Source organism: Sinocyclocheilus grahami, unplaced genomic scaffold, assembly GCF_001515645.1.
Source record: "Sinocyclocheilus grahami isolate Dianchi unplaced genomic scaffold, SAMN03320097.WGS_v1.1 scaffold67.1, whole genome shotgun sequence".
Lineage (NCBI taxonomy): Eukaryota > Metazoa > Chordata > Actinopteri > Cypriniformes > Cyprinidae > Sinocyclocheilus > Sinocyclocheilus grahami.
In genome coordinates, this window is record NW_015505246.1 from 2,198,792 (window position 1) to 2,211,213 (window position 12,422).

Below are 12,422 nucleotides of genomic sequence, written 5' to 3' on the forward strand. Positions count from 1 at the left end.
AAAGAAATTAATAAAAGAAATGAATAATACACAGTTACTGCCAGAAAAAGAAAAGTATAATTTCATTTTATAAAAATAGATTGATAGACCTGGCCTGCGTTCACCCCCGACAAAACGGTGCAAAACGTTTTTAAACGGAAACGGTGGTGCGTTGAACACCCTGCTCTGATGACGCAAGAGTTGCAACTATGGCAGCTGAGAAGGCTAGAATTTTCAGAGCCTGATGAAATCGTTATAAATACGTGTTTAATACGGCAAAATACGCTCCATGTTACAGTCACTGCCCTTGCCGTCCAGAATAAAAGAGAACATCCCAATAGAGTGAAGGGATTTGTGGAAACTGTGGTTCCTAATTATTGTGATCCAACATTTGCCTCGCATTTCAGGATGAAAAGACAAACATTTCAGGTGAAGGATAATCCACTTCTTACCTCCGAGACTGTGTTATGATCTATATGACCTTATTATTTTTATTGTGAGTATTAGGCTTATTATTATTGCTGATCACTGTTGTTCTGCTATGATATTGGAATATTTACCATTATATAATCAGAGGAGTATAGAAACGTTTATGAAAGTGTCACTCCACAATGCAATAGCAAAATATATAAATATGTATAGTATTTTTATGTTACATTAATCAGTGTCTAGCACACCTTCCTAAGGAAAGGATATGGACTAGAAGACATTGCAATTAGTAAATGATATTTAGACAGACTTCAAGAAGTTCCAGATCTATACATGTGCTCTGATTATTTCAGTTATTTTGACTTTAATGTAAATAAGCATGTGCAAACAATAAACTTGCTCTTGTGAATTTATTTGGATGTTAATTACATTGTGCGAGCTGTCTCTTTAATACCGCATGGTTTTTATACACGCTGCTGCTGATTGGTGCTGACATGTTTGACAAACCCACCAAACAAGAGAAAACGCATCTCAAACCCCGTTGCACACCGTTTTCAGGAAACATGTCGTTCAACCCGGAAACCGTAGCAAAACGGTGCACACCGGTTTGAGCTTGAACTTGCCCCAGTTTAATGACGCGATTAAAAGTCCTTGTGACTCTTATCTTTTTTTTTGACTTTTATTTTGAAAACATGACGTCACGCAGTGGACCAGGAACTACTTTCTCGACGCTGCTGATCGCCTGCTTGTATGCCCTTGTTAGCCACGCAGCTAACCTAAGTGCCCCATTTGGAAAGATGAATTGAATTTTATATCGGAAAGCGATCTGATAGACACCTATATTTGCCATTAGTTGCTAATAGCAGGATGTTACGAGCCGGAAGTGTAGTTACCTGGTAAGTAAAGCAGCACGTTTGCAGCAGCTACTGAATTTAACGCAGATACAGTAGACTGGAAACTAACGTTAGGTGATTTGGTGTATCAATATAAAATGGCTTATCACATCTAATCTATATTTATACGTGTGAACTGTGAGGATGAGCTCTTAATGACTACTATTAGCTGGTATCGTTTCGTAAATGACACTGACAGGCTACACTACACCACCCAAAACACCGACCCACCTTTCACAACTGAAATCACTTTTGCATTAACTAGATTTTGAACGAAATTTCTACATTGATATAATATGGATGGTCTTATCAGTATAATATTAATAACTGTCTAATTTGACATTCTTTCCCCCATTTTTTAACGCTCTAGTCATTAGAAAACTGCTATAGGAACCACGAACTGTCCTGACTCTGGGTTCTTTTAATTGCGTTCTTGCTTAAAAATGTATTTATAATCACTCAAGATGACTTTTTCAGGTATTTGGTGGTCTATTAACACAGCTGTCAAAACTGGGACCTTGTGTCATATGCTGTTTTGCGTGCAGCGTGCGTCTGACAGAAACCAGCCAACATTTTCAGATTTTTTAAAATAGCTTTTACTGGTATATTTTATATCCTTATGTCAGAAATAGATTGATATTTTTTCATTAAATGTTTATATCTGTTTTATTTACAGAAAACTGATGTTACTCGATAACAGCTATAAATTGACTTTTGTAGTCGCAAATCGCATCCGTACTCTTAAGCCATGCATTTCAACAATAAAGGCTAAATTCTTCAAGTATTATTATAAATGTCATGTATGACTCAGAAGTGTGTAAATGTGACAGAATGATCACATTCTTCTTCTCTCTCCAGCATTGCCTGCAAGAATCTGCTTCCCTCCAGAATGGGGGTGAAGTTCAGAGTTCCGCTGCAGAAACTGCACCCGCTCTCCCGTGCCATCCATCACCGCTACTCTGCTAACAACAATCCACAAAGACCACCTCACTGCTCAGCTGCCCGCCATTACACATCTCTCTCCAGGCTCCCCATGCGTCCTCCCAAATCCCGATCAGGAGGCCACGGCTATCAACAGCACCGGTCCTTCTGGGTGGCCCGTCTTGCTGCCAGACTGCTGAAACTGAGGTACATCTTGCTGGGCTCAGCAGTTGGAGGTGGATATACAGCAAAAAAGGTATGTTTAAGTAGTTGGTGGCTGTGTTGTGCATATGAAATGACTGGCTCAAGGTCGTTTTATAATAAGGTTCAATCTGAATTTTTACACTCTAAGTTTGCTATTTGTCTGATTTTTTTTTGTTTCAGCCGTCAAATCAGTTGTCAACAGAAAAATACAATTGACTGTTGGTATCAGGTAAAAGATTTATTTAGTCAATGTAGCCTGTCTGTTTTGTTTGTTTCCAGACTTACGATGAATGGAAAGATATGCTTCCTGATATGAGCCAATACACATGGATTGTGCCAGACTTTGTTTGGGAGCTGAGTGAAAATATTGATTTAGGTAAGTCATTTGTAGAATCATATTCTGATCAAATCTGTTTAAAGGGGTCCTATTATGCTTTTTCACTTTTTCAACTTTAGTTAGTCTGCAATGTTGCTGTTTGAGCATAAAAAAGATCTGCAAATTTACAAAGCTCAAAGTCCACTTCAAAAGGAGATATTTTAATTAACAGAAATCGCTTTTCAAAAACTACAGCGAACTACTCGTTTGGACTACAACGCGTATTTTCTGGGATTTGGGATATCACAAATACAGACGAATGGGACGAGACCTGGTTGAGCTGCACTGGAGAAGGCAATGAGTGTTATCACTATGTCAGAGACACGCTAGCTTTCCCAAGGCAGACAAACTTAGAGAGGTTACAATCATCCGGGTTTAAATCGCGCTCAAATTGATTTGATTTTGACGCAATATTTACACTGAAGCTCGCAGGCGGCTATGGTAAGGGGCATGACATTTCCCGACCAGACGCCGAGTGGTGCCAATCACAACACACACTGGCCCAGCTAACCAATCACAGCACATTTCGTATTTCAGAAGGCGGGCCTTCATTTGATACAGGAACTATTTGAGCCGTTCATGCCAGACTGGGGAGAGAGGTGCTGTGATCATGTAAAATATGTGAAAAATAATGTGTTTTTCAAACAACCTAGTATGAGAGCCTGTTCTAGTACACCCCCAAAACAAAATCTAGACTTTGTAAAAGAGCATAATAGGACCCCTTTAACATATGCATATGTTGCATATGCAAATTATTTTGTGGTGTTGACTTTCTGATTATATGCTGTGAATGTTATTTCTGTGTCCTCGAATAAAGGCAAGCTAGCCAGTGCTTTGCCTGAACTAGAAGAGATAGCCAAACTATTACCTGATATGGAAAAGATCAGAGAGAACTTCACCTTCCTGAAGAGCCTCCTCTCCAGTGGTAAGCAATGTCCTTTAAACGCACCTCATGATGTACACAAATGGAATACAAGGGAACAATTCTGTTAAATAAAAATGTAATGATTCATTAAAAATATATATTGCTGTTCAAATGGTTGTGGTCAGTAAAAAAAAAAAAAAGAAGAAATTAATGCTTTTACTCAGTGAGGTTGCATTAAATTGATCAAAAGTGTCATTAAAGGCATTTACAGGGATTCAAGTTCCATGGCTACGACGGATTTCCGTCAGTTCATAAAGTCACTCGCTTCATTACTGAATGATTCAGCCGTTCGAACAAATCAATTGAATGAATGATTCAGTGATAAAATCAGTGACTTGCCGCCATCTGCTGGCGGATTTAGTTTCATTTTTAGCGTATAATTTCAGTTATTTAAATCATATTTCTGTATTCAAAATTTTATATTTAAAACATTAATCTCCACATGAATTTATGAATTTAATTGCACTCATCCCCCCTCTGAGCCTAATTAAACGTCTAAAAATGTACCTACAAGCCACTTTTGTGTTCTTCTGTGCCACCTCTGTAGAACAAATTAATTTATTAATACTAATTTCATATGATTGGTAACTTATTTGTCTTATTCTACTTATTGTTACACTGCAGGGGTTAAAGCAAAAAAAAAATCTTTTGACTGAAAATTTTTCTTCGACCAAACCCCATTCCTCAGCCATGCCTGTCACACACCCAGTTTAAGAGCAGTTTTTTCTTCTTGTAATTAAGTGCGCTTGTCCTCCTAATTAAAAAATGTAGGAGCACCTTCTGATCAATAATCAAAAATTCTGATCAAAAATTTGCCTTCCTAATACGAGGTGAGATTTAACCCCTTAAAGTGACTTACAGGAGTATTTTCTTTTTGCCTTTGTAATGGCATCATTTTCATCTGTCAAATTCAAAAATGTTTGTATGTTTATAATCTTTTTAAAATTTCTATTTAAAACGATATGTAGAATAAGACAAATAAGCTACCAATTATTTGAAATTAGTATTAATACATTAATTTGTTCTACAGAGGTGGCACAGAAGAACACAAAAGTGGCTTGTAGGTACATTTTCAGACATTTAATGAGGCTCAGAGGTGGCATGAGTGCAATTAAATTCATAAATTCATGTGGAGATAAAGATGAAAATTTTGAATACAGAAATATGATTCAAATAACTGAAATTATATGCTAAAAATGAAACTAAATCAAGTCACTGATTTTATAACTGAATCATTCATTCAATTGATTCGTTCGAACAGCTGAATCATTCAGGAATGAAGGAAGTGACTGTCTTTATGAACTGACGGAAATCCGTCGTAGCGACGGAACTTTAATCCCTGCATTTATAATGTTACAAAGTTTATTTATTGACAAAGTCAAATTTATTTAAGCTTTTTTTTTTTTCAAAGAATCCTGAAAAAATGTATCATGGTTTCCACAAAAATAAAGCAGCACTACTGTTTTTCAACACTCGAGTAATAGTTGGTTAAAGAACATTTTCCTTTGTAGTCTCAGGAATGAATTACAATTTAAAATATTAATTGAAAGAGAAAAAAGTTATTTTAAATTTTAATAATGTCACAATATTTTTTTTTTTTGCTCAAATAAATAAAAAGATAAAATAAATGTAGCCTTGGTGAGAATAAGTGAGAAAAACATGAACATTTTTTACTGACCTCAAACTTTTGAATGGTTGTGTCAATTTCTTAATAAAAAATGGGCCATATAACCAATTTCCCTCTTTATTAAGTTTAAAGTGAATGTTGTGTCTTTTTAGTTTGATTTGTATTATCTATTTTGAATCCCCCCCCCCACCAAAAAAAACTTAATGCACTGCAATGTTATTTTTCGTAAATGTCACTTTATGTTAATGCGTGTGTGAATGTTTATGATTTATAAAGCTGAAATGTACTAAATCTAACCTTGGGGTCTTGTGATTTCTATCAACTGAATTAATTAGAATATTCTGTACAATCTGTTTTAAAACATCTGTGCACTGCTTATCACTTTCATATATGTACAATCAGCATCTTCCTAATGATTATATGATTTAAGATTGATAACATCGGTCAGAGTTATTTGTTTGCATTAACATATTTTTCAGTATACAGTGCTGACACTGCTCTTCTGTTAGAAACCCAATCCAGTGTGCAATGGAATGAGCTCTTCACGCTTTTTCTACAGTCTTTATTTTATATTCATTTCATTTGTTCCTCTTGTTCCTCCCTCCTCCTCTCCCTCCCTTCACGTTCTTCACAGGTTTGGGTAGTGAAGTCAATGGAGCTTCTGGTCTGCGTCTGTTATTAGGTGTGTAAACGCCTCACTTGGCGTGCCCCGATTCCTCCTACGCTGCTGCACTGATGTAAAATGGATTTAAGTTGATGGGGTGTGCGCCTCTAAGGATGGACCAGCAAAACCCTTTATCAAAGGAAATGATCTCTAAAATATCATAATAATGTTATTAGGTAGCTGCTACTTTGTCACAGAAACTCAATTTGAAAACATAAATTACACTGCATTACAGTGTTGTGTTGCTGTTTACATTAGCTTTCAAAAGTTTGGGGTCGGTAAGCTTTCATTGTCATGTGTGATCTTTCATAAGTCATTATGATATGCTAATTTGGTGCCCAAGAAACATATCTTATCACAATTGAAAACGATTGTGCTGCTTAATACTTTTGTGGAAACTGATACTTTTTCTCGGCATTTTTTGATGAATAAAATGTTCAAAGGAGATTTTATTTGTAACAATGTAAATGTGCCTACTGTCACTTATGATCAATTTAATACATCTTTGCTAATTAAATGCATTAATAAAAAAAAAAAATCTTACTGACCACAAACGTTTTAATGCTAGTGTATATTTAGTTTAGATTACAAAGACTCAAGTGTTAATTAGTTTGACTTCTTAAAGCATTCAGTTAACATGGGTCAGTTACAGATGCAGTTCCAGACACTAACATCATCTGTAAATGTGTGATTACTCTGATTTTAATTGTTTTGCCACTTGGTCCCTTGACTTCACCTTCTCTTCTCTTAAGAATTTGTGGGCCATTCCCTGTGTTTGTCTCTTTCTCTCTTTCCATTGTCATGACTAATTTATCCTATATGTTTGAAGTTCTTACAGCTCAAGAGTTTTGTAAAGTACACTTACTGAATATCTAATCTGATTTTCTTCTTAGCATCTTAGACAAGGAGTGATTGTTTACACCTGCATTTTATATAATGTTCATGTTTTCTATAGCAGATTACACATTTTCTCTTCACCACACTACAAAACTATGATATTACGTTCTGTTATATGGTCTTCTAAAAGTGTGCCTATATTATTTACAAACTTTTTATCAAGCACATTTGCGCCATTTACTTTTCAAACCTTTGAGTCTCTTTGGGATATGGTGACAATGTAATTACTTTCAAATGCAAGCTAATAATATGCTTTTGCGTGCAAATTTTTATTGTCACTTGACATGCAATTCTTTTTTTAAATGTGTAAAATCTAAATGCTAAATGTGTGTTTCAAGAAAGGGAAAAACAATTTGCATGTGCATGTTTTTTTTCCCCCCAGAAACTACAGGTGAATCAACCCTGAGAGCAACAGATATCCCACCAACTTCTGCAGCCATGTCTGACAGTAGTGATAAACAGTTTAAGAAGGTAAATTACTGTTTTCTGAATGCTTAAGCTTACCCATGATATATGACGATCCTTTTGTATTTCCAGCCATTATAATAATTAAGGCAGTTTAAGTTTCTTTACCTGCATTTTTCTGCTTAGCTGTGTTGCTTGGGCTTTTTTTCAGCATTAACTAAGTTGCTAACCGCTGTGCATTTGTTTTGAAAATTTACTGCAAAAGACAGACACCATTGGTCAATGGCTATCGTGCACTTTTGTAGTCCTGCTAAATATGGACACTGTTTTAGTAGCTTGTTGCAACTGGATAATGCTGAAGTGAAGCTGCTTTTTATTAAGCTGTCCCCCACCATAACAAATGAAAATATGCTTGGCCAAAAAAATGTTTACTGTCATACTGGAACAGAAAATTTTGTCCATATAGTGCACCTGTGCTTTTTTTTTTATTATTATTTGTGAGCAGTGCTCTAGTCTGCATGTTGCTCTTGACAATTTACGTCTTTTGGATATATTCACATTCTTTGAAAGAAATGTCTCTCTCAGTGTACACTAAAGGGCAGTCTTTTTCTCAATTTACATGATGAACCAATGACAGATGAGCATCAAGGCTATTAGAGATATGTTTGTATCCCAGCAGTAGGTTCACATATTTTGTCCTGCAACTGCATTAAAACTCTTGTTGCAGGAGATTAAGTTCTGTCTTTTTCAGCTGCTTTTTCAGCTGTTTGTCCGTCATGATCATTACACTTTCTCTAAAAATATTGCTTCTCTGAGAGCAATTCACTCCTTGATATTTGAATGTTTGATGTCAGTTTTGTTTTTTTCTTCTTCTCATTTTCTGTTTCCTCACTCATAAATCCCTCATTGTCTGCAGTGAAACTAAACACTTCAGTTTAGAGTAGCACTAGTTTAAATTTTTCATATTAGCATATTTTATTAGCATATTAGCGTATTTAAACTTCTGTTATACCTGTGCATAACAGTAAAGATGTTTATAATGTTACAAAAGATTGTTACAAAAATTTATTTTTCAAACAAATACTGTTCTTTTCAACTTTCTGTTCATCAAAGAATCATAAATGCATGGTTTCCGCCAAAATATTAAGCAGCCCAGCTGTTTTAAAATTACATTAAAAAAACATTAAAAATAAGAAATGTTTCTTGAGCACCTAATTGGCATATTAAAATGATTGAATTTGTAATGTGTGTGATGAAGGATCATTTAATACACAAATGATCCTTGGCTGCTAAAAAAAATCAGCTTTGCCATTACAGGAATAAATTGCATTTTTAAATGTTGAAAACAGTTGTTATAAATTGTAATAATTAGGGATGTAACAATATCAAAATCTCACGATACGATAATATCTCGATATGAAGTCCACGGTACGATTTTTTTTGCATTGTTTAAAAAAAAGACAAAAGAAGACTTGGAAATATATATATATATTTTTTTTATTTTAACGTTAAATTATTCTATCTAATGCACTTTGAGAGTTCAGAAATAAGGAGCTCCAACCCATGTTCTTAGCTAAGATAACTTAACTTAACTCAACCTGCTTTTTAGTTGTGATATACTGTCTCAGTCTAAATTACATTCACACTGGTGCTTTAGGAAGCCAAACAAATTAGAATATAATAATAATAATAATAATTTTATATTATTATTCCTATGACAGTATTAGCCATATATTGTAAAACAGTTGCATTGTAAAATAAATGAAAATGAATTTCATAGGTATAATATTTTTGCTTTACACCACAGTAGGGAAATTACAATACTTCTTTCCTAATTTCTACACTTGAAAGAGATATTTTGAATTTGCACTGCAGCAACGTTACCCATTTAAACCGCTAGCTGTCAGTAATTCAAAATAAAAGCTTTTATTTGAAGGAAAACTCCAGCTTCAGTGAAAACAGGCTTGCAAAAACGCATCTCACTACAAATCTAGTGAAATCATCTGCTGTGAAAATAAAGCATAACTGGTGGCTGTTGCGTACTAAAATGTGCACTAAACTCAGAGCACATGCAATAAACGAGTTCACTGCATTCACTGTGAACAGTGAACAGATCATGAGCTGATTGCCTGAATGAAGTGCTCGCTTCGCTTTAAAACGCGCAGTGAAAACAGACTTGATGAAGGGAATAAGCCATATTGTGCTTTCGGTTTTATTTCGTTTGACAGATACTGTGCCAAAGCATAATGGCCCAAAACACAACTTTAAATAACTTTTATGTTAGAATAAGAAGTTTAAATATACTTTAAAAACTACACTTTTTGCCTGGAAGACCTACCATTTCATATCGGCATGTGACCACGATATCAAGACAAGATATCATATTGATAATACAGTTACTTCCCTATTAATAATAGTTGTACAATATTTTAAACAAATAAATTAAGTTTAAAGCATAAAAGACGTATTTGCATATATAATGTAAGACAAAATTATGAAATCAAATTAATACCAATGTACAGAAGCAGCATGTTTTTGAAAGACATGTCTTGTAATATTTGCTCTCTCCAGCTTCAGGCTTTGCACTGCTCTGCAACTAAATCACTCATTGTACCTCAAATTCCTGCTTTCATTAATAGCAGTAGTTTTATGTGATCTTAGTTCATCTATTAAAAACTATTAGGATTGCCTTTACTGCAGTTATAGCAGCTTGACAATACTGACTGTGAGTGCAAGTCTTGAATGTGATTCAACATTATTAGTGTGAATAAATATTTTCTTATGCTCTTCAAGATTTTAGGTTCATCATAACTGAGTTAGATTCAAAACTACTGTATTACCAAGAGCAGTATATTAAAGTGAGGCAGACCATTTCCCAAAAGCTCTGCCATATCCTCCTATTAGTTGGCAAACAGGTTGATTGACTGCCCGTCTCTGTCACTGTGCCGTCCCTCAGCAGGGGCTGCTCAGCGAGCTCATTCTCATTCAGCAGCAGATCCAGCAGCATGAGGAGGAGATGCGGCGGGCGGCAGCCAATAATGCTCCGCCTCCGCCGTGTGAACCCAGTCCCAGCCCCTCGCAGTCCAAACACAAGGTGAAGGTCCACTCCCCCACCACCCCTCTGATGCTGTGGCGCTCATGCCAGTCTTTGACAGCTCAACACCATTCTTTTGTAGCTGTTTTATGCCTTTAAAAGAACATTTAGAACATTAAATTTTTCCCAAATTCTTATTAGCTGAATATAAAAAATATGAATGGTGGAGGTATTAACGACTGATGTGAGAGAACTACAGCCTTAATATACTCTAGTTACAAACCAGATAAGTAGCTCCACCCGTCCAAGATCATTGTAATTTGCAGCGCCAATGTAGGCGCCTTTCGGAATGATCATATCCTAAGCAAGAGCTTAATCTGCACTTGTATATTAATTTGATCTGAGCATCTATATGGCTACGTGATTTTTCCACATTTCACTGTGATCTTATTCCATCCCATAGCTTGGGGTCCAAAGCCTGAGACCACTAGATAAAACATTTTTTTTTTTCATTTGATGGGGGATACTGTGGCAGGTTGGGGGGAAATTATCACAAAGGCTGTTTTTTCCTTTGAACATATAAATAAAAACTGCCTTTAATTAGAATAACTTTGAATTCTGTCATCCAAACTAAAATTACTATATCATACTTTTGTAATGGGTAGATTTTTATAAAAAGATTAAACTCTTCTCAGGTCAAGGGTATTTCAATATTATTTTACTGTTTAGATGTTGCTGAAAAGCTTGTAATAGGTTTTTTAAATGGATTTTTTCTGTTGTGACAACTTAGACCACGTACACAAGTTTCATCTTGTGTGTTTGGTGTCTGGTATTTTTAACAAAAGTATTACAGTGACCAAAGACTCATTACGTTTGGTTTGCCTATTTTAACTAAACCAACGTTCTCTCAGAGCCGTCGAGTTTTATGTATTAAAGACTGCTTCGTAGAGCTCGCTCATTAAGTGTTGCCATGTCCACTTACAATAAGTGAAGCTTATTAAGCTTCTTTGGACTTGTTGTTTTGGGCTCTGCTCATAAAGTGATCTAGTTGATTACATTTACATTTATTCATGTACAGACACTTTTATCCAAAGCAACTTAAAATTGAGGAGTACAATAAGCAATTCATCATAAAGAGGCAAATAAACACAGGAAGTGCTTGCAATACAAAGTTTCAGGCTTTGTTCAGAGTAGTACAAGCTAGACAGGGAGAGATTAAGGAAAGAGAAAGCAAAGTTTTTTTTTTTTTTCTAAGATGAAGTCAAATGCCAAGGGGATTCAGCATTCCATATAGGGGTGGGAAGTTCATTCCACCAGCCAGGAACGGTGAATGAAAATGTTCTGGAAAGTGATTTTGTGCCTCTCTGTGATGGTACCACGAGGCGTCGCTCACTCGTAGATCTCAGACTTCTGGAGGGTATGTAGATTCTCAAAAGTGAGTGGAAGTAGGAGGGAGCTGAGCCTGTGGCTGTTCTATATGCAAGCATCAATGCCTTAAACTTGATTCGAGCCGCAACCGGTAGCCAGTGCAGGGAGATAAAGAGAGGTGTAACATGGGCTCAGATAAAGAGAGGTGTAACATGGGCTCTTTTGGGCTCATTGAAGACCAGTCGTGCCGCTGCATTCTGAATCATTTGTAAAGGTTTGATTGTGCATGATGGAAGTCCAGCCAGAAGAGCATTGCAGTAGTCCAGTCTAGAAATGACAAGGGCCTGGACAAGAAGTTGTGTAGCATGCTCCGTTAGGAAGGGCCTGATCTTTCCGATGTTGTGCAATGCAAACATGCAAGATCGAGCAGTTTTTGCAATGTGGTCTTCGAAAGCCAGATGGTCACCGAAGATTACACAAAGATTTCTTTGAACTTGATGGGGTAATTGTTGATGAACCTAACTGGATGGTGAAATCATGCTGTAGAGTTGGAGTTGCAGGGAAGACAAGAAGCTCAGTCTTTGCTAGGTTGAGCTGTAGATGATGTTCTTTCATCCATGCCAAGATGTCTGCCAGGCAGTCTGAAATCTGTGCAGCTACCGTTGGATCATCTGGTTGAAATGAGAGATAGAGCTGTGTG

General features: G+C 36.0%; 1 protein-coding gene across 3 annotated transcripts in view; it reads left to right on the forward strand.

Annotated features, from left to right (window-relative positions):
• Positions 1 to 1,122: 1,122 nt before the first annotated feature.
• The window catches only part of LOC107585173 (dynamin-like 120 kDa protein, mitochondrial), a 42,154-nt gene continuing 30,854 nt past the window's right edge, over positions 1,123 to 12,422 (forward strand). For 2 of the 3 annotated variants that reach the window (XM_016272078.1, XM_016272079.1), the window contains exons 1-7: positions 1,123 to 1,304; positions 2,160 to 2,478; positions 2,706 to 2,802; positions 3,620 to 3,727; positions 5,989 to 6,036; positions 7,298 to 7,386; positions 10,277 to 10,414. In XM_016272078.1, the coding sequence (XP_016127564.1) occupies positions 1,276 to 1,304; positions 2,160 to 2,478; positions 2,706 to 2,802; positions 3,620 to 3,727; positions 5,989 to 6,036; positions 7,298 to 7,386; positions 10,277 to 10,414 (828 nt within the window). In that variant the 5' untranslated portion in view covers positions 1,123 to 1,275. The remainder of the gene's footprint in view (positions 1,305 to 2,159; positions 2,479 to 2,705; positions 2,803 to 3,619; positions 3,728 to 5,988; positions 6,037 to 7,297; positions 7,387 to 10,276; positions 10,415 to 12,422) is intronic. The other variant, XM_016272081.1, reaches the window with a different exon arrangement.